This window comes from Charadrius vociferus, unplaced genomic scaffold (assembly GCF_000708025.1).
Source record: "Charadrius vociferus isolate BGI_N301 unplaced genomic scaffold, ASM70802v2 scaffold217, whole genome shotgun sequence".
Lineage (NCBI taxonomy): Eukaryota > Metazoa > Chordata > Aves > Charadriiformes > Charadriidae > Charadrius > Charadrius vociferus.
The window spans coordinates 3,622,677-3,641,997 of NW_009649190.1; the positions used below are offsets into that span (position 1 = coordinate 3,622,677).

General features: G+C 39.8%; 1 protein-coding gene across 1 annotated transcript in view; it reads left to right on the top strand.

The window, feature by feature from the left end:
* Positions 1–19,321, top strand: part of LOC104289921 (transcription initiation factor TFIID subunit 4-like) — a 223,140-nt gene that overhangs the window by 170,315 nt on the left and 33,504 nt on the right. Inside the window, exon 7 of the mRNA XM_009888953.1 lies at positions 12,396–12,528. Within this exon, the coding sequence (XP_009887255.1) occupies positions 12,396–12,528 (133 nt within the window). The remainder of the gene's footprint in view (positions 1–12,395; positions 12,529–19,321) is intronic.

Consider the following 19,321-nt stretch of genomic DNA (forward strand, 5'->3'; position numbering starts at 1 on the left):
TATACAATTGGCAAGTACATTAATTTTAAAAAAGATTATTTTGAAGGCATCAAAACCAGTAAAAGTGCAGAAACTGTGACAAGAATACATATGCACACTGTTGTGATTCAATATGATCTGACAGAGGAACGCTTTTTCCTCTTAATACATAAAGTGGTTTATTTGAATCTTTCTCAGGTGGCTCGATTTCGGCTCAATTATCACAAGCAGTACAGGTGAACCATTGCTGATTTTGATTGTATCCAAGTTATTTAAACAGTAATATGGCATGAAATATTTCCACCATGCCTTCTCTCTGTGTTAGGAAAAAAGCAGGACATTTTTCTGTTAAAACTATTACACCAAATATGGTGTTTGTGAAGGCCATTACAGCGATTAGTACAGATACATTCCTAATTAACCTGCTAATAATCAGTAAAGACAGGCAGCTGTATGGCATGTGTTCCCACAGCATTCTCAGTGCGTCAACCAACCTCAACCAGAGCTACCATATGCAGCCAAAGAGCCTTTCCTCCTCCATCCAGTCAGCGTTGCCAGCAAGGCTGCGATCAGCAATGATATTCTTATGTCTTGGGACATTTGTCTGCTAAGAAATGGATTTGTAGAAAACCTATTCATTAGACGCAGACCACCAAAAAGCCTCCAAGTACAAACAATTTGGACAGAAGCCATCTAGGCTTGCGCCGAACCAGAGACCACAAGATGAACATTTCTGTAGTTCATAGTCATTTGCTCCAGCTGTTTGCTTTGGATACACAAGACTTAAACAAGTGTGATTAGGATAATAAAGATAAGCAGTAACGCACGATAAAGATAAGTAACATGGCTCTTGTATTCGTAGGTTAAGCTACATGTTATTTTTGCATTGTGGATTTCAGCATGACTAGTGTACTGTTCTGTGGTTCTCCTTGTGGTGGTAGCTCTGACTCAAAGACTGGTCATTTGTCACTTAATGCACATTACGGGTGAATAAACAATGATGAGAGAAGGTATCACTGGCAGCCGAACCAGGGAGATGAGCTGGAACTGAAAATGGGACAGAAAATAACACAAATGTAATTTTTATCATGCAAAAAACATCTGTGTGAGTCAGGATTCCAAGTTGTTGTTTGCCAAGGAAATTACAATGGCAATTTAAACTGGGTTTGGTATTATATCTCGATGTAGGGAACATACGCTGTGGTTATAAAAAAACAGGCCTTATGTATGTGAAGTTTATTCTTCTATGACAGAGTGATCGATTACAACTTGCAGATTAGAATACTGGTTCTCCCTTACTAATTAGAAATGTTGATTCTTCATTAGACAAGGCATCATTTCTAGAGTAGATCATGTGTGAGGCCTACAGCAGTGGGAGTGTCACTTGAAACCTTGAGAGGGATTTTACGGAGCTCCGAGTTCCCCAGCTCCAGCTCTAAGGTGAAGACTGCTTTCACAAGCAGGTACCTTCACACCGGTTGTTTGCCTTCCCATGCTGAGAACACAGGCTGAGGACTTCTCCTTCCAGCCACACGCTTTCATTATGGCTTTCAAATGACAAGCAAGCGTCCTTCTTTTCTTGAACCAGTTTTGCCATCATCCTTCCCAGGACTACTTTATGTCTTTCCATCCTAATGCTTTGGAATAAAACAAGGGATGAAACTGAGCCCTTTATGGGGAAGGGTTTTCTAATCAGAAGTCCTGATCCTGGGAGCACAGTGGAGGCCTGTGTACTGAGAAGAATGTAGCCTCGGTTGTCCCAAATAAGCTCACCTTTACTGAAAAATACATTGGAATGACCCCATTCATATAGTGAAGTCTGTGGCATAACCAGAGGTTTTGGGACTGTTTTAGCAAGTTCACTCGGTGACTCCACATCTCACGTTGAGACGGTTTCCAGCAGCCTCAGACCAGAAAGCCCCTTCCTAACCTCAGACCCAGAGACTCTCCCAAAAGATCCTGGGAGAAAATTATCCTGGGAGAAAAATGAGAAATTTCTGTGTATTTTATTTTCTTCTTACCCTGTTGTGGATCCAGATAAGTCCCTGACCCCAGAGGAGGAGTACGTTAAAAAGTCTTAATAGTAGTCTACTGAAGTAGAAGAAGCCACATTACGGGTCCCAGTCTCACATAAACACTCCTGAAGAATCTGCCAGATCCCCGTTTATTTCAACGAGTCAGTCAAGTGGTGTAAATTGCTCAGTCCTCACAGACACTGCAAAGAAAATTGCCTATAAATAGTGTTTTCTTCTGATAAGTCAGAATGAGGCCTGCAATGGGGGAGATCAGTCTCAATCAAAAGTTGAGACATTTTAAAGTTTCTTTCACCTTGGACCTGTGGCTGGTCTACTTATTTGAAGTAAGACGATAATTTCAAATGAAGAACAAATGTTGTGAAAATGTGTCCGTTTGCCAGCAATTTCCAAGTGTGTTTTCTTCTGTTTACCAGGGATCTGGAGAAATAAGACAGCCTCTTAACTAAATTGACTAAATAAAAGGAATCTGCTTTTGAAGTATATGGATTTCAGAATCAAATTTCCTTTTTCTGTGCCTGTTGGCTTTATAGGCTTGTTTACTCAGGAGGAAATGACTTGTTTTATAATGTGTTTAACATCATGTTAGTTAATCTATGCCATAATATAGAGTTGTTTCCTTGTGTAAGCAAGGATTTCACGTGTAAACGTGTGTGAATCTCACTGAAATGAGGAGAGTCTGTATTCAAGCCTGTTCCTCTGTTTGCAGGATGGACAGAGGAGCAAACTTGTTGGGTACACAGCTATATTATATGGCTGAGGTATCTCTCTCTCTCTCTGTAAATACTAACTCCTTGAATTCTTCTTCTCATTGCTTTCCCTCATTAATACTTTGGGGGAGTTTTTCAAGCAGGTTATATAAAGAAACAAAAGTCTCTAAAACATCACAAAGGGAAATCTCAGAATTGGGCCACTTCAGAAAAAAAAAAAAAAAGCTACATTATTCTTGCTGTGTAAGGTTTCAAAATTTCCAGGATCCTATTTAGACAACTGCCTGTGGATGGGATTATTAAAGATGACAGTCTTGAGCAAATCAAACCTCTTTATAGGCAGTTGGATAAATCATTTCCAAGTAGGGGAAAGATACGATGACTAGTGGTTTTACGAAACCAGCTTTCTGAGGAACAGAGAATGTACAGTCATTGAAAAATATTACTGCCTTGCCTATAGTCTTCATAATAATCAAAATATCTGTGTGTGTATATATTAGAAATAATCCTGTATAAATCATTCTCAATTACTGAAATGGCTGACTACTGCAGAATATCTTTACACTAATATTTCTTGAAGTTAGATACTATACAGCTCTTTTTTGGATAAGGCTTAAAAAAATTTCTTACATGAAATCATCAATCTATCATCAGAAAGTGAAGGAGATGTTAGCTGAAGTTCAGCTGATCTGTTCATCGCTAATACGTTGCGCATGATTATTTTTTTTTTTCCATTTTTCATCGTTTCCAGTATTTCCAGGAGCTTGGAATACTTGTTTTATAAGTGATCAAATCAACATATCAAATGGATTTCAGATCCAAAGCTTTTGGTATATTGCACCCATTCATGACAAGTCTTTCTAGTCCGTTTGAGCTGGTCTGCTTTAGCCCTGTCTCCCTCTCTGTCGTGTGTTGCCTCGAAGGTTTCCACAGAAACTAGAAAGTCAATGCTGTTTTAAAGAATGCTTTCTTCCCTACTACACCTCTTAAATCTTCCAGCTGCTATGGGGTTTCTGTGCTCTATGTCTGCACTCAGTCACCTCATCCTTTTAAATTAGACGTAGAATTAAAAAATATAGTGCCTGATGGTGCCACTCCACTGTTGTGTGTCATGTTTTCTGTTTAGAAAGATAGAATGGTAAAATGCAGGTGTTGTGAGTAAGGGGACATGTTGTGAAATTAAAAAGTCGTTGTGTTTTGAAAAATAAATGGCAATCCTGGCTAAGGAAAAAACAAGGAAAAGCAAATTAGGAGTAACGTGGAAATAGTATCACTTGGCAACTTGCAAGGTTGGAGGTCATACTAGAAGGTCCCAGGACAGTCTATTAATTTTTCTGTAGTGTTTTTCATTCCTAGCTACCTTTGTTTTCCTCTTTTGCTATAACGTGACTACAAATCATGCTTGCCATATAGGCAAATCAAGCTGTTAAATATTTTATCTTATTTAAACTATGCGGTCTATTTCTGGCGGTATAAAAGAGCTAGACTTACAGTTAGTGGTATTACTTTAAAAGAAAAAGAAAGGAAAGATGTGGCAAAAGGGAGTCAAGCCCATAGACGTGTAATAGGAGGCAAATGATTGTTTCTGGCCCTGAACAAGGAAAGCCTTCTGTGAAGGATTTTATGTAATTTTGTTCAGCTGAACAAAGTGGAGAATACTTAACAAAATTGCCATTTTTAAAATCTCGTTGTGAATACTCAGCATGCTGTGATCATAGACTGTGTAATGGTGTTTGCAATGAATAAATTGCTGTAGATACTATAATATAAATAACTGTTTTGTGCATTAAGAAGCAGTTCTCTTCATGATGGTTTCTATCTCAGGAATGCTCTCAAGACGGGACTTTAGAGAATAAAAGCATCAAAGTACTCTTTGAACAATACCGGTCTGCTAAAGTGCTAGAATACTTTTAATTCTTAGTGGTATTATTTAGAAGTGAATAATAAAATCAACTAAGTGATACTCGCTTTGGTCTTAATCTATTTGTTATTTTTACTGTGGCCAAAACTTATTAATTTTAAACACAACACAGCTTCAGCAGCTTCAGCCAATCATTTTTAATGGCTCCAGTGACAGGAGGGCAGAGAAAGTTAATCACAAGAAAAAAAGGATTTGGCTCACGCAGACTATTGGCACACTGACCTGGAGTCCTGCGGGTTTGCCGCAAGAAAGTGGAAGCAGCCCCGAAGTGAAACTGCATATCGCTTTGGGTGATTTTTTTGGGACCTCTAGAAACACCCTGCTAAAACTAGAGAAGATTCACAGTGAAAAAATGGCATACCATATTGAATCCAACCGCTTTCAGTAAGGCTAAGAAGCAATATCTTGTGTTGTCCTGTAATATGTTGCTGCTCCTTTGACAGCTCATTGGGATCGGTTTTCCTAGATATTCTTCCAATTGCGTTTACCACAAACATATTGGTTCCAAAGTGTAGATGAAAATGGTAACTGGCTTCAATAAAAAGCACGTGATAAAAGCAGGATATAACCACTTTGAAGGAATTGTAGCATGGGTTAGGAAAATGTCTTAATATCCTCTTTCTCTTACTGCTTGCCTAAAAGTACTTTTTTTTTTTTTTTTTAAGTTTCTTATGGAAAGATGGTCTCAATCAGAAAACTGGAAGAGCTGGAAGAAAGTCTGATCCTGATTTTTCAGCTGAATTCTCTCGCTGTAATGGAAACTAAGTGGTGTAAGGGATTTGTCTGAAGTCTCTCTTTCTGCCAAAGCCTTTCTGAGTGACAAGTAGCCCAGCCACTTCACTCTTGGTTTCCATTATGAACAATTAAGTCTAATGAAAGATACCTACCCAAAAATCATGCTTACCTCATCTAATTACATTGATATTCCGACATATGTAACACATAAATTCCCAGTAATGTTGCAGGGCAACCAAAAATACTGGATCTAGCGTAGACCCAAATTTGAGTGTTAGATCATGGAAAGTCAAGCTTTTTCACTACATATACTGTCTATTTAAAGTAAAATGAGCAACTCCTTAAAAATGCATATATATTGTTTATTTTCTTAGAGTAATTCAGATCTTTTGGGCCTCAAATTTAACGCTGAAAAATTTCTATCTTTGATCTAGATAATAACTGGTAAGAAACATGAGCATCTTCCAGTATTTTGATAATGGCACTTTTTGCACCATCTAGATGTAGGAATTGAGATGGGGATAAGTTTAAAAACCAAAACCAAAACAAATCAAAAAAAAGGAAAGAAAATCTTAGGATTTTTCAGCAGATTTTCAGGAAAAAAAGACATTTAGAAAAGGTTATGCATTCCAAAGGTGCAAATCTGGGGAGGGCTTATTTCTCGATGAGACTTTAAGTCATCAATATTATAGCCGAACTAAGCACTTATCTCTAATTCTGAAGGGGTTTATTTCTTTAATTGCTCTTTGATTTTACTGCTTGGAGACTAGCCTGCTAATTTTATGCATAGCAGAGGTGTTATTAACTATACAACTGTGCCCATTGCCACAGGCAGTCTCAGTGTTTGCAGCTATCTCTTTGTTTTTGTTTTGTGGAAATGTATTCCTTTGGCTGCTGTGGCAACTGTTTATTACATACATTTATAAAAGTACCTACTGATATCACTGTAGCATCTGGGTAGGCAGCTGTGGCTCCCTTCCCTACGCCACTGTTGCTGCAGCATCCACTCTGCTTGCTCTTCATTTTCTATGTCTCCGAAGAAGTACAACAGGGAAGGAAAGAAACCAAATGAGTAACTGCTGTACTGTAATAAAATCCCCCTGCATTGTTTTCCACCCCCTCCTCCTTTCTGGAGAAAGAAGAAGAATAGCAGGATGTGTTGATGGCTCTGGATGAGAGAAAAAGAAGGGGAATGTTAGGGGGAGGGGGATTTGCGTGTACCTGAAGGGAGGAAGGATCCGCCACGATGAAGGAGCAATGAATTATCACCATAAAGAGAGAAGGGGTGTGAGAGGCACCAACTTTAAGCAGAAAATAGAAAATACAGGTTCTACAAAGAATTGTCAGTAACAAGGGAAGAGAAGGGGTGAAGGCTCGAGAGGTGGGGGATCAGGTGGGCTTCCAGAATGGAGAGGAGAGAGAATTGGGAGAAGAGTGGAAGAAATTCCACCGATAACTGGTGCTGCTGGCGCTGTCTGTATCCATTCCATAGCCAAAGACACACAGCAGTGGCTCATGGGGCTGTGATGCCAATGCTTCTCAGTGGCACTATTTTTGCTTTTTGTTGAACAGGGCTGGGCTGGGTGCACAGGTGGGTGTGCATCACCTGGTGATGTCAGCATCAGCATAGCTCATGCAGCTTTACCGCTTCCCAGGTTGAGATTATCCAGCAACCACTTTGCCAGCACAGCCCCACTGCTGGTCTCGTGGCTGTCCCCAAGCACGGGGACAGCCCCGAGCTGTGGAACAGACCAAAGCAACACTTTTGCTTAGGCCCAGTTTCAGTATTGGCACCATGTTCCAAACAGAGAGTAGAGGTACGTGCTGGGTTTCTTTTAATGAGGCTCCGTATGAGCTTCTCAAGAGATGCATCTCACTGAAAGCTGAATCTGCAGTCTTCTGTTTTGTTACATCCATCCTCTTCCCTCACCAGCTGTGCTCTTGAATTATTTTGCCAATCTTCCAATACTTTTGTATCCACTTTGCCCTCTGGGCAAGTGGCTTCCCAGAAGCATTCACGGAGGGCAGCTGGAGGCAGGATCTGCTCCAGCGTAACTGTTAGATGTGCAAGAAATGGGATTGCAAGAAACTGTGTTGTATGTCTTATAAATGGAGATAATACTGTGGTGAGCTTCTCTCTTCAGAGGGAAATAGTAAAGTCAAGGTTCCATGTAATAAAACGAAAGGAAGATAGTTAAGTGTATCCCTCTTCTTTCTGCTGTCACATGTTGTTGAAGATAGTTGAGAGAGTCTGCATTTTCCATGGATTGCAACTAAGGCAGGGGAAGCCCGGTTCTGATGTGTGTTTCTGTGTGCTAAGGCAATTCAGATTAAACAATGCAGTAATAAGAATAAATTGCCATAGAAAATGCCATGGAAAGTTAGTTCATGGGCAAAGTTAGTATAATATCCTGGTCCTGCTTTATTCTGCCCTGCTGTAAAGGATGAGGATAAAAATGAATTTAAACTCACCCAGTCCAGAAGAATCTTTCCATCTCTTTCTGAGTCCTGAGGAATGGGAAGTCCTCCCAGCCATCTCACTTTCCTGTTTTCTTTGGCCTGACCGCTTCCCCACACACACCATTAGCGTGTCGGAACTAGAAGGCAATTTAAGTTACAATTCCTTTTCTTACTTCTTTGTTTTGTGCTACAGGCTTGTCTTTCCTTTGTGTTAAAGAGTACGGTTACACTTTAAAAGTGGATACCAGCAAGATTCAGAGACCAAGCATGGAAGGGAAGACATTGAACTAGTCCTCATTTCCCACATCACCAGAAACACACAATGAGGTTATGCTACCTCCAGTTACAGACGCTGGGGAAGCATGTGATCCCTCCTCAAGAAAGTTCGATTAGAAAACAATACCATTGTTTTGACTAATTTATTCCATATGAATACTTGATAAACCTTCTGTATTTTCACTTTTTTGAGTTATTCTCTGGAAATCGAGTAAATTTGTATACAAACCACAGCTCTGGTAAAGCTAAAAATCAGCTGTACTTTCATAACTCCTCCAGATAGGTTTTCATCTGGTATGTCTCATAGATGCTGTTGTTTTCATACAGCTCTCCTTCTACATCATTTTAAATTTAGTATTTCAGGATATTGTAACTGCAGGGGAAGCTTGGTGTTTATAATGCATTGTACTGGACAAGCAGTTTTTAGCAGCACTGCTTTCAAGTGGCTGCCTGCCTAAAACATGTTGAGGGAATAAAAAAGACTCAGCGCGTTAAGCATATTTAAAGCAAAATGAATTCAGTTATAGCAGCATTTAAAGTATTTTGCTACTAAGTGTAACTGATGTGCATACGTTTCACCTGCAAGTATGTATGTGGGAAGTGGTGCAGAAGTAAAGCGTGTAAGGAAAGGCAAAGGAGAGTGAAATACAAAGGAGACCACGTTACATGTTTTGACTCCTTTGTCCTGAATTTCATACACTCATACTGATGTCATTCTGGAAGAGGAAGAAGGCTGGCTCCTTGTCCAGCCACTCCAGCTCTTCCAGCGAGCAAAGCCTCCCCAGCGGGTAAACCAGGCAATATTCTCTGCAGTGTCTCATCGGCTATAGGGAAATAACGACAGCAGGGAGCTAGCTCTTGAGGAGCCCTTGATAACGTCAGGTCTCCAGGGCCTTTGTGCTCAGCTGCACCTCCTCAGCCCTACGTTACAAGTTCCACCTGGGAGGAAACACTGGAGCCTTGGGAGTGCCAGCTCCAGAGTCACAGCACGTGCTTCTCGCTGGGCTCCTCGGTTGCCTCATCCTGCAGGTTCGCTAGGGCTTTGGCATCAGGGCTCGAACTGGGAGGCTGCGCTGCTGGTGTGACAGCAGACCTGTCCTTCTCCTAACCACCTTATCCTTGTAGTTGAGCCAGTTCCACCCAGAGCTGCTGCAGCCGTCGCTATTTCTCCCCTGAAGCTGACTGATGGAGCAGGAGGTTAGTAGCAGGCGGCATGTGGAAGCTCTGGTCCTGGGTCAGCCGAGTTCAAGGCAGATTTAGTCTGCCCTTTGCCGAGCGGGTGCATATCTGAATCTGCCCTTCCAAAGATAACAGAACTTGAGGCACTGACATGTTTGGTTTGCTTTCTTTGAGATCCGTGGTTTGGTTGCCAGTGACATTAATAGAGCTGGAGTATAAATCATACTGAATGTAAAACATTTGGGCTTCAATGTGCCGGGCAGATATCCATGTAGAGAGAAGGGCAATTAAATCCTCTTGCATTATAAACCTTATAGAATAAGGCTCTGGCTGAGGTCTTGCACATATGGGAATTTTCTCTGGTGAAGCCTGATGAGTCTTCGTTCTGGTTGCCAATAATGCGGATAAATAAAGGCTTAACAATTAGGAAAGAAGGAAAACAAAGATAATACACCTGTCAAACTTTTTGTATTATTAATGTGCAAGTCAAAAAACGTTATGCTTGTGCGTGCTGTTGCCCTTAATAGCAGCTGTTGCCTGTGCACGTGGGTCGGTATTTTACCTCGGTTGAACAGCCTTGCTGCCAGCAAGCACTCCAACAGGCGACGTCGATAACAGCAGTCTTCCCACACTCCATACAATTCAAGCTATTCTTCAAATTAATAATAATACTTAATAAAGCTTCATCTCTCATTTGCAAAGAAAACCTTCAATTAATGTTAATCAGCATCCTCAGAATGTGATCAGGCTGGGCTTGTAGCTGGACGTGCCGAAACAGTTCAACTGGCAGATGGAGTGTTTTCCAACTATTCTAATTAATGACTGTTCATTTCAAATGTTAATGCAATTAAATAAATGGCAAAACAAATAAAAATAATATACATTATGAAAATGCCACTATCAGAGAGAGAGAGTTCTGATCAAAGAAGTGAGCCTCGCTCAAACCCAGAAAGGACCCGACCATCCCCTCCTGGCTAAATAAGGTCTAATAAAGACAGGGTTTGCTTTTGTTCCTTGCTGTTTCCAACCATTTCTCTGGGATCCGCATTTATATCACTTCCATTTTAACTTGCTGGCATCAACTGAGTCATTGCTTCTCCAAGTATTAGAACATTTTTCTGCAGAAAATGGAAAAGGATTTCCTTCACGTATTACGGGCTTTTTTTTTTTGGTGTAAGATTTAGACTGCCCCTGCTTCTTGCCTTTTCTATTTGAACTAATTGTGTGGTGGGTTTGTGGGGTTTCTTTAAGGGTTTTACTTTCTGTGGACCTTGTATGCCATAGCACTGATGCAGTCCCACATTTGTTTGGGCTTATAAAGAGTTCAATTAGCCCCTTAATGCCTAGTTCAGTCACAATTAAACCTTCCCTGTTGACTCGGGATTGGTCTTTCTAAAGGTAGTGGAGGTGTTTTTAATTATTCATTCTCTGGTTTGTTTCTTACAGCAGTCTCAGCTGTGCTTTATTATTCAAAGGTTAATGCAAACCGAGAACTGGGTAAATTAAATTTGTTTGGCAGCTAGCAACCTGATGTATTATAGACACTGTGAAATCTGGATGGCAACATTTCTGCTCTTGTGACACTTAAAAAGCCAGATTTTATCTTTAAAACAATGGCTAGTTTTGTTACTGTGGCTGATAGAAAATGAATGTTCCATAAAGTTATAGTCTCTGTAACCCATTTTTGTTAAGAAAGCGCATAGTTTAGAAAGCCAAGAAGCATTAACAGCTATTACAGAAAATTGATGTAGGTACCATGACTAATGAAGTACACCGCACAGTACTAAGTCACGCAGATTGTATGCAGGGAATCATGCAGTCAGAAGTTTTAATGAAGGGAGCCCAAGGAATTTCAGGTGAAAGAGGGTTTTATTAACTTTCAGTGAACAAAATGAATAGTTGAGCAGTGAACATGACATGATGTCGTATAATAATTGTATGCCTTGGGTACATTGTGAGGCATGGAGCATAGCCAAGAGCTTTCATCTGTTCTACACGCAGGGTTATTTCACAAACCCCTGCATGCTGTGGAAATCTTTATTGCAAACATAACAAGAATTGTTTCACAAGAAATGCCTCAAGACAATACCACGTCACTTATTTGAAATATCTACCAGCACTGCCTTCCTCTGAAAAATATTAATCAGATATCTGGAAGTCACCAGCCCAATGGATCCTAATTAAAATTCAAGTCCTGTATCAGTGACTGCTATCAGGAGGCTGTGAAACTAAAAGAAGTCTTCATGTTCCTTAAGAGGCCACCCTGAGTATAATATGTGTTTCTATGGACAAGTATTATGCCATATGAAAGGAGGCTGTGTTGGCTTTTGGAAGAGTCATGCCCAAGAACTTTTATTAGTTTTTCCTTTGATTTTGTCAGGAACTGACCATGTGGGTGAGAGATTTTTCTTGTTTGACGTACAGGATTATGTTTTGTACATTTTAAATATTGTTTCAGTACTGTGTTTTTAAACAACAACTTTGAATTAACATGATCCAACAGCTTAGCCTGCTTCATGTTTATAATTTTTTTAAGATAGGGTAACGATTGCAGAGAAAAGCAGCCGTCTGTACGAGTGACTGGAGACCTTAGGTTAGTAACTTTAACTTAGAAAGTGCGGCTGCAAGGTCATTTGTACCCTGCTCAGTCTTTAGTACAGTCTGTGCTGTATAATAATGTGTGTAATTACACTGCCACTGACTGATGAGGTAGGTGGATGAGGAGGTAGGTGAAAATAGGTTGGCTTGTGAGGCAAGACAGTGACAAGACATCTGAGCAAAGTCTCTGTATCCCTGCACTGTAAATACCTCACATCTGCCCACTAAAATATTTGAGATAAGACAGTTGGGAATTTTTCTGTGCTTATTTGAATAATTTATAATGTGATTTTAATACTTCTTCCTGGCTGAATATATCACTTCACTGACAGAGCTTAGGACACCAGTTACATGTTTTATCCAGGACTAACTTAATGAATGTGATACACAATTTTAACTTGCAGTGTTATTGCAAAACCAGCGGTACTACTAGTAGAGTATAACTGATGCAGTATATTTTTGATTGTCTGTGGTTATTATGTTTTGGTTTTTTTTCTATTTTAGTGCTGGACCCAAAGGAGACAACATTTATGAATGGAGGTCAACTATACTGGGGCCTCCAGGGTCTGTATATGAAGGTGGAGTTTTCTTCCTTGACATTACCTTTTCACCGGACTATCCTTTTAAACCACCTAAGGTTAGTAGGAGGATATTGAAAGTCTGATAGGAGTCCTTTCCTTGTGATATTTTTTAATGTGTATGTTGGTATATCTTTGAAGGATGAAATATAAAACTTTCAAGGCAATAATGAATATGTAAACTGAGTATTTTGATGGAAAGAATTTAAATAACTGCCTAAAATTTGCCTGCATGTTGCCAGTATAGCTGGATGGATATGGATTTATTTAGCAAATGGTTGCATAATTTCCAGCAGTTATTTGTTTGATTTGGATTTGTTTCTAATATGAAAGCATTTATATTTGAGTTGCACCCTTTGTAAGCAGCTGAAGATACTTAATCTTTCCTGTTGACCCATATCATTCGCCAGGGGTCTCTGGCAGTCTGACAAAAATATGCACCTTTTGCACTATCCCATATGAATTACTTCCCCAGATGCACGATACACTACTGTTCATGAAGTTGTAAGCAATTGCTTTACATCAGTTTTCTGGAAGAATATGGAAATACAGCAGCAAAGGCTAGAAGCTGGAGTTAAAGACAGAGATTTACAGAATGCCTTATGGATTCATTTTCTAATGCTGTCAATAATGACACTAACCACAAATGTAGAACTGTACCAATAACACGGTGGCCAGTCATTACCATGATCAGGCAGGCTCAGAATGTCATATAGGAAAAATCTAGTGATTATGAAGACTGGAAAAAAAGAAATGGGATGAAATGCACTAGTGCAGAGTGTCATCGATAATCAGTAGTTATAATTGCTGAGGGAGGGTGTCAAAATGGGGCTTTATTGGGTGATCACAGGATTATTACAAACCGCCTGTCTAATGCATCTGTGAAAAAGGCAAATACACTCCTAAGATGTATCCTTTGGCGCTGCCTGTAGAGATAAGGAGTTACCAGTGTCATACGTAAGACCTTATCTGGAAGACTGAGTGCAATTCTTAACACACATGTTCACTAATAGGAACAGAAACTGGGAAGATTTACCCCACAGGACTGTTAATAGAGTCAAATAAATTGATGTGCCTGTCTTTTATGAAACAAAGTGAAAAGGGATGAATTGTTCACCTTGCCAGTGTGGAGAGCGAGGCTCTGGAACAGCTTCCCGACAGGAGCTATGGGAGAAAAAATACACCTTCTTTTCGACACATTTGTGAAAGGGTTGGTGTGCCACATTGGTCTATAATAGAAGGGTATTGCACTGAAAGAGAGTAGCCAATTCCTATTTGATTACCACGACTATGCTATTGAAAGACAAGTGTTTATAAACAGAATTTTAATGCCACGGTAGCAATGTTTATAGTAGTTAACATTGATATTATCAGGAAAAGATTTAAAAAAGAATGGGAGATGTGAATTCAAAGTACTTGTCATTCTGTAAATTGGACTTTCCCAGCCAGTGACCTGAAGATGGGTCAGTATAGCAGTATTAGAGATGGTCTAACTTTGTTTCCCACTTTTAGTGTGCCAGTTTAGGGAAGCTTTGAGGTCACTGACAAGTCATACAGGGGTTGTACACCTTGCTGACTGCACATTTGTGGATTTAGATAACTGTGATGACATGGTGAAGAAAGAACTTGAAACTTTACAACTTCTCCTTCAGTTAGTTAAAGCTTTGGGCCCACTGAGCTCAGGTGATACCGTTATTCCTGCCTTCCTCTCAGCCCAGGCCACTCCAGTCCAGACTTCTTAATTGCTGTACGAGGTCTGTCTCAACAGACTCCTTTTGTTTTCTTCTTTGCTGGCTTAGTCTGTTTGTAGTAGTTGTAATGCAAGGGTTATATTCATTCCCCCAGCAAATTAAAATTATGTTATTTAGGGGATATTGGTGTATCCACTACATGGATTTATTGAGTCTAAAATGGAGCTTGAAATTCTCTCAGACATCCAAACCTAATATGTGAAGAACTTAATCGGAAAGACAAGTTGGAGGGGTCTCTTTTGTCATTCTCTCTGTTGAATCTGTTGAGTCTTAAGGCAATATATGCAATAGGCATACTTTTAAAATAGAAGGTGAAGGTCCAGTTTGCTGTTTCACCACGAGGTGGACTTTTTGAATCCACACATAGTTGTGTTTGGCGACTGTGTTATTTTGAGACATCAGTAATGCAGCTGCGCATTGCTTATTAATGAAATATCAAGCAAAGAGGTGGTTCTTGGCCTGCTTTGTAATAGATTTTTTTTGTCCGCCTTTATCTTGATGCCAATTGTCATTGTAAGAAGTGTGTGCATTTAAATCATATGAAAATGTACTGCTTGATAAAGGATGAGAGAGTTGATGATGCCATATTGTATTACTAAAAGGCCAGTATTTATGATGAGGGAAATTATCTGTAAGAAAGTAATGAGTACGTGTGCACAGGGGACTAATGTCAGATATAACTAATATTGCGCTAGCATATTTTGTACACGTGGATTCTTATTCCATTCACTTCAGCCACTGTTATAAACGACTCCTATTTTCACTCTCAGCCTGTTGCTATTTCATTACACCTATATTCCAGACCCTATGAAACTGATTCATAGGTAAAATAGTTCGGGAAATCCCTTGAATAAAGCAATGTGGGAAGATGACTGCTTGTCGTAAGGTAGCTGCTGCCAGTCAGTATTGTTGGGAATTGATGGTTAAATATGTACTCCATACGCTTATTTCTAGCAAAAGGGAGGTAGTGAGTATGTGGAATGTAACATACGGCCTCACAGGATGGTGCTATCTGTGTCACAGGGTGTTGGCATCTCTTCTACTTCACCACAAAATTAGGGAAATTTGGTGCTGCTCTCAAAATCATGGGTCCTAGGGTTATGGGAACAGATCATCTTAGATTTTGTTTCTAAGTATAGTCTCACTCCTAAATGGCTCTATCATCTTAAAAAATCTAGAGATAAAGTGCAAGACTGTGGAATGTACTGAGAAAGACATAAAATGTATTCCTGAGTGTTGGCAAGATTACCTTCCTGTAAGTACATAGCAGAAAGGGTCTAATTCACATTTCTCACTATGATTGAATTCATACATTCCTCCTGAGATTTCTGTGGGCCATTTTCATCTCTCTTTTACTGTGAAGTAAGGAAACATTTAAATGAGTACTGTCAAAATTGATCTTCCACAAATGTGACCACAAAAGACCTGGGAAGAAACACAAACTGTATTTCCCAGATGCAATTACTTGACCCAGCCTGAGGTTCCAAAGGCAAATGCCCGTGTCACATAACATAGTGACTGTTAAAGAGCCTAATCCAAAGTGTATTAAAATCTGCATAACAATTTCCAATATCCCTTTTCCTTATCTGTTCTCAGATGTTGTGCACTCTGGCATCATGCATGTGTATGTTGCACATGGATGTTGGGAAGGGTAAAATAATGTTTAAAATAAGAAAAATATATTGGGAGTGGATTCTGGATAAACGTCTTTTTTTTTATCATTATAATTAAAATACATTTGTGGTATAACCATTGTTTGGTTTGTATTATACGAAGTTCTTAGTGTTTTCTAAAGGATCCAGATTCCTTCTATAAACACTGTTGATGCCTATTCTGATCATTTGGCAACCTGCTGCATATTGGAAAACATTAACTAAAATAAAATTAAACATCTGAGAGCACATTGAAGAAAAGATGTTTGGCCTGTATTTTGGGTTTTTTTAACAAATATATAAAGTAATTTTCATTTGTTCTTCTAAATAGTTAACCTGCTTTCCCACCTTATCTTTATCACATAAAAGAAACTGAATCACTCATTCATTCAGATTTTGCTTAAACAAAGAAAAACTATCTATCCAAATCTTTCATTTTTACGTATTTCTTCAGTTTTTACACCTCTGTAGCCTTCAACATCATGTCCTTTAAGGATTTTAAAGTTTTGTCTCTATTCCTTACATCCTCTAATTATACTGTGTGGTCCAGTTCACGTTCCTAATTTTGTATAGCCAAGCATCACTGCCATCAGGTTTCCCTGCCAGTCTGCACCAACCAGTTTTTCCCGCACAGGTCCATATAGTTTTATTATTGTCGGTCCTTACCTGTCATTATCTCTCTAAAGTTAGCCCATGGGCATAATACCAACTTAAGTTATTCTTCACCAAAATAGAATATACCATGTGGTATCTCAGAGTATAATTTGATCTCACGAGATTCATTTTTTTCCCCTTTGAAGTCAGTCTATTTCAGTCTTTCAACTTTGCCTCATGCCTTGAAACTGGACTCCAGATTTTCCAAGCCAGAGGTCACTGACCCTTTCAGCTTTGCTTTGCTTTTAAATCAATGGCATTTTGCTTCACTCACAACTGCAGCACACTCATGCAGAGGAGGGAGTTGTTCTTCCCCAAAAAGTTTATCTATGTGTGACTGATGCAACCTGAATAGGAGTGACGGAGGGCCATCCCAGCCTAACTCCGATTTATCTCTACAACTAGAGAACACGATTTTTAGAACAGCTCATCTGAGAACTGACAAATTAGCTTTGGCTTTCTGGGAGGCTCTAATCAATTAAAAATATTTCCTTGCCTCCACTGCGAGGAAGCTTCTGTAGCACTGCGGAAATTAGCTGAGCACCCAGTTGGCTGAGTCAGCAAGAAAGCGGGCAGCCTGCAGAATCGCCGTTCTCTTTTCAGCTGCATCCTAAGTATCACGTTGGTTTTATGAGATGCCAGGCGGGAGGCAGGTATGGAACAGACAAAGCGAGGCATATTTGTGGACGCAATCTCTCCATCTGCTAAAGGCCAGATGCTGCTGAGGTTTCAGTGTTGGGCACAAGGTGAGGTTTCACGTCACCCCCGAAATACAGCATCTCCCTTGTAGTGCAGTGGGCTGAAGAATAGAGAAAGCTGTGCCCTGTTCAGAGCAGCCACTTAAATAAATGAATAAAAACACATAGATGGCCTGCCAGGGAAATAACCTTGCATTTCTCCAGTGCCTTAATGACCCCTCAACCTTTTTTAGAAATACCTTTGAGATTTCTTTTTCCTGCTAACTGTCTTCCTTTCATCCTTAATGGATTCAGACAGTTCGCCCCTTGGCTTTAACAAAGGAAAACTCTCTCTTGCGCTGTCTCTTTCTTTGGTATATTGAATGGGATGTATAGCTACGCATGGGTAGATGTCTCTTGTGTGGGGCGGGTGTCTATCTGTGGGTGTATGTGTGTATATATATTCACCTGTATATGAATAGGGTTTATCATATTTTTCCATCAGCCTGATCTGAGAGAAAGAATTTCAGCTGAATTCCTGTCCTTGGTCCACTTAGGAAATCAGTGAATTCCCCAAGTATTCAAACTTTTGATCTGAGATCCTTTAAAGTTTAGCCGTCACAACAAATTAGCACTGCATCATCATGTGCACTATAGTTAGTGAAGGAAGTGCGGTAATTTCATTATCCTGTATACTGTCTTTCCGGAGCAGGAAGCCTTGACAAATCAGGAAGCCATACCAGGGTCTTTCATACAGGTGTTTGTAGAAAAATGAACACTCTTCAAGAGAACTCTCCCCCCAGGAATTGTCACTGCAGTGGTGTCTGCATTTTCATCAAGAATAATCTTTATTAATAACTTCTACTCTCATATTTGACTGCGTTCAGTCTATTACAGTGTCAATTCAATTTAGCTGTAGCTGATACAATATGGATATATCTATCATTATCCTAGTACTCTGCTAGCTTTATTTTTGAATTTGAGTGATTTATAAAATCTCTTAATCCCAACTCTGCAATTAATCTTGCTGGGGACTTTAATCTCAGCTGACTGAAAAATGGTTCACAGGACTTGAAAGCTGCAATATGCTAAATCACCTCTAAATCAAAATTAAAATAACAGAAAACTCCATTTCCTCCTTGTAAATCTCATATGTCTATCGACCGACTGAAAAATTGTTCTCACCATTTGAAATCTTAGCTGTTTTAAATCAACTGCAGTCAGTCTTTTTCCTTTGTAAATATAACACATAGTGTCTATAGAATCTGGTCTTAATGGCAACATTAAGCATCTCTTCAATTTTTTATATGTAATTGTCACATAGCGCTAATCTGTATGCACTAAGTATCATTAGGTGGAATCCTTCTCCTGTGGCACAAACTTGCTACCTGTTTCATAAATTCAGCCTCATGTACAAGGGGCAGTTCTTTTTGTTCTTGGCTTTTACTCTACGTTTTCATACTTACTTTATGTGAGTGGTTATTAAGGACACTTTTATCTGCAGTGTAATAGAAGAACAGTGTTTGCAAGAGTAGATGAGAAAAAAATAAGCATTCCTTGCTATTACTAACTTCAGTTGTTACAATGTACCTTACAAGGCAGACCCACACTTTAACTTGCATATATCACTATTAACACAATTTACATTTGAGGCTCTCAAACTCAAAATAACCTGAAGTACAGCCTATTTGACCATGGCTATTTATGATCTCTGCAACCCTGGTGTAGGCAGGACTTCAATCTATCTTCTCTTGCCTCTCCCCCTCCCCAGATATCGCCATCGTATGACCAGCCTTCAAATGCGATGGTCTTCTGTCGCTGTTATCCCTTAGATTCATTTGCCTCGTCATACTCCTCTCATAGCCGCTGTCACATCACATTAGCTCTCAGTGCCATGCTGTGCTGCTCACAGTTTTTCTCAGCTGCCTCCTGCCCTCCCCATCCTCCTCCTCCTGATCGTCTGGTGGTCCCTCGCCTGGTGCATTCCCACACCGCTGCCTCCCCGGGCCCCTTCGCTGTGCCTCCACGCTCCCTTCTTCTTCACCTGGCCTTGCTATTTACATCTTCTTGCTGAGAGCAGCCCGTGCATCCTTCAGCCGTGACAATCAATGGAGTTGG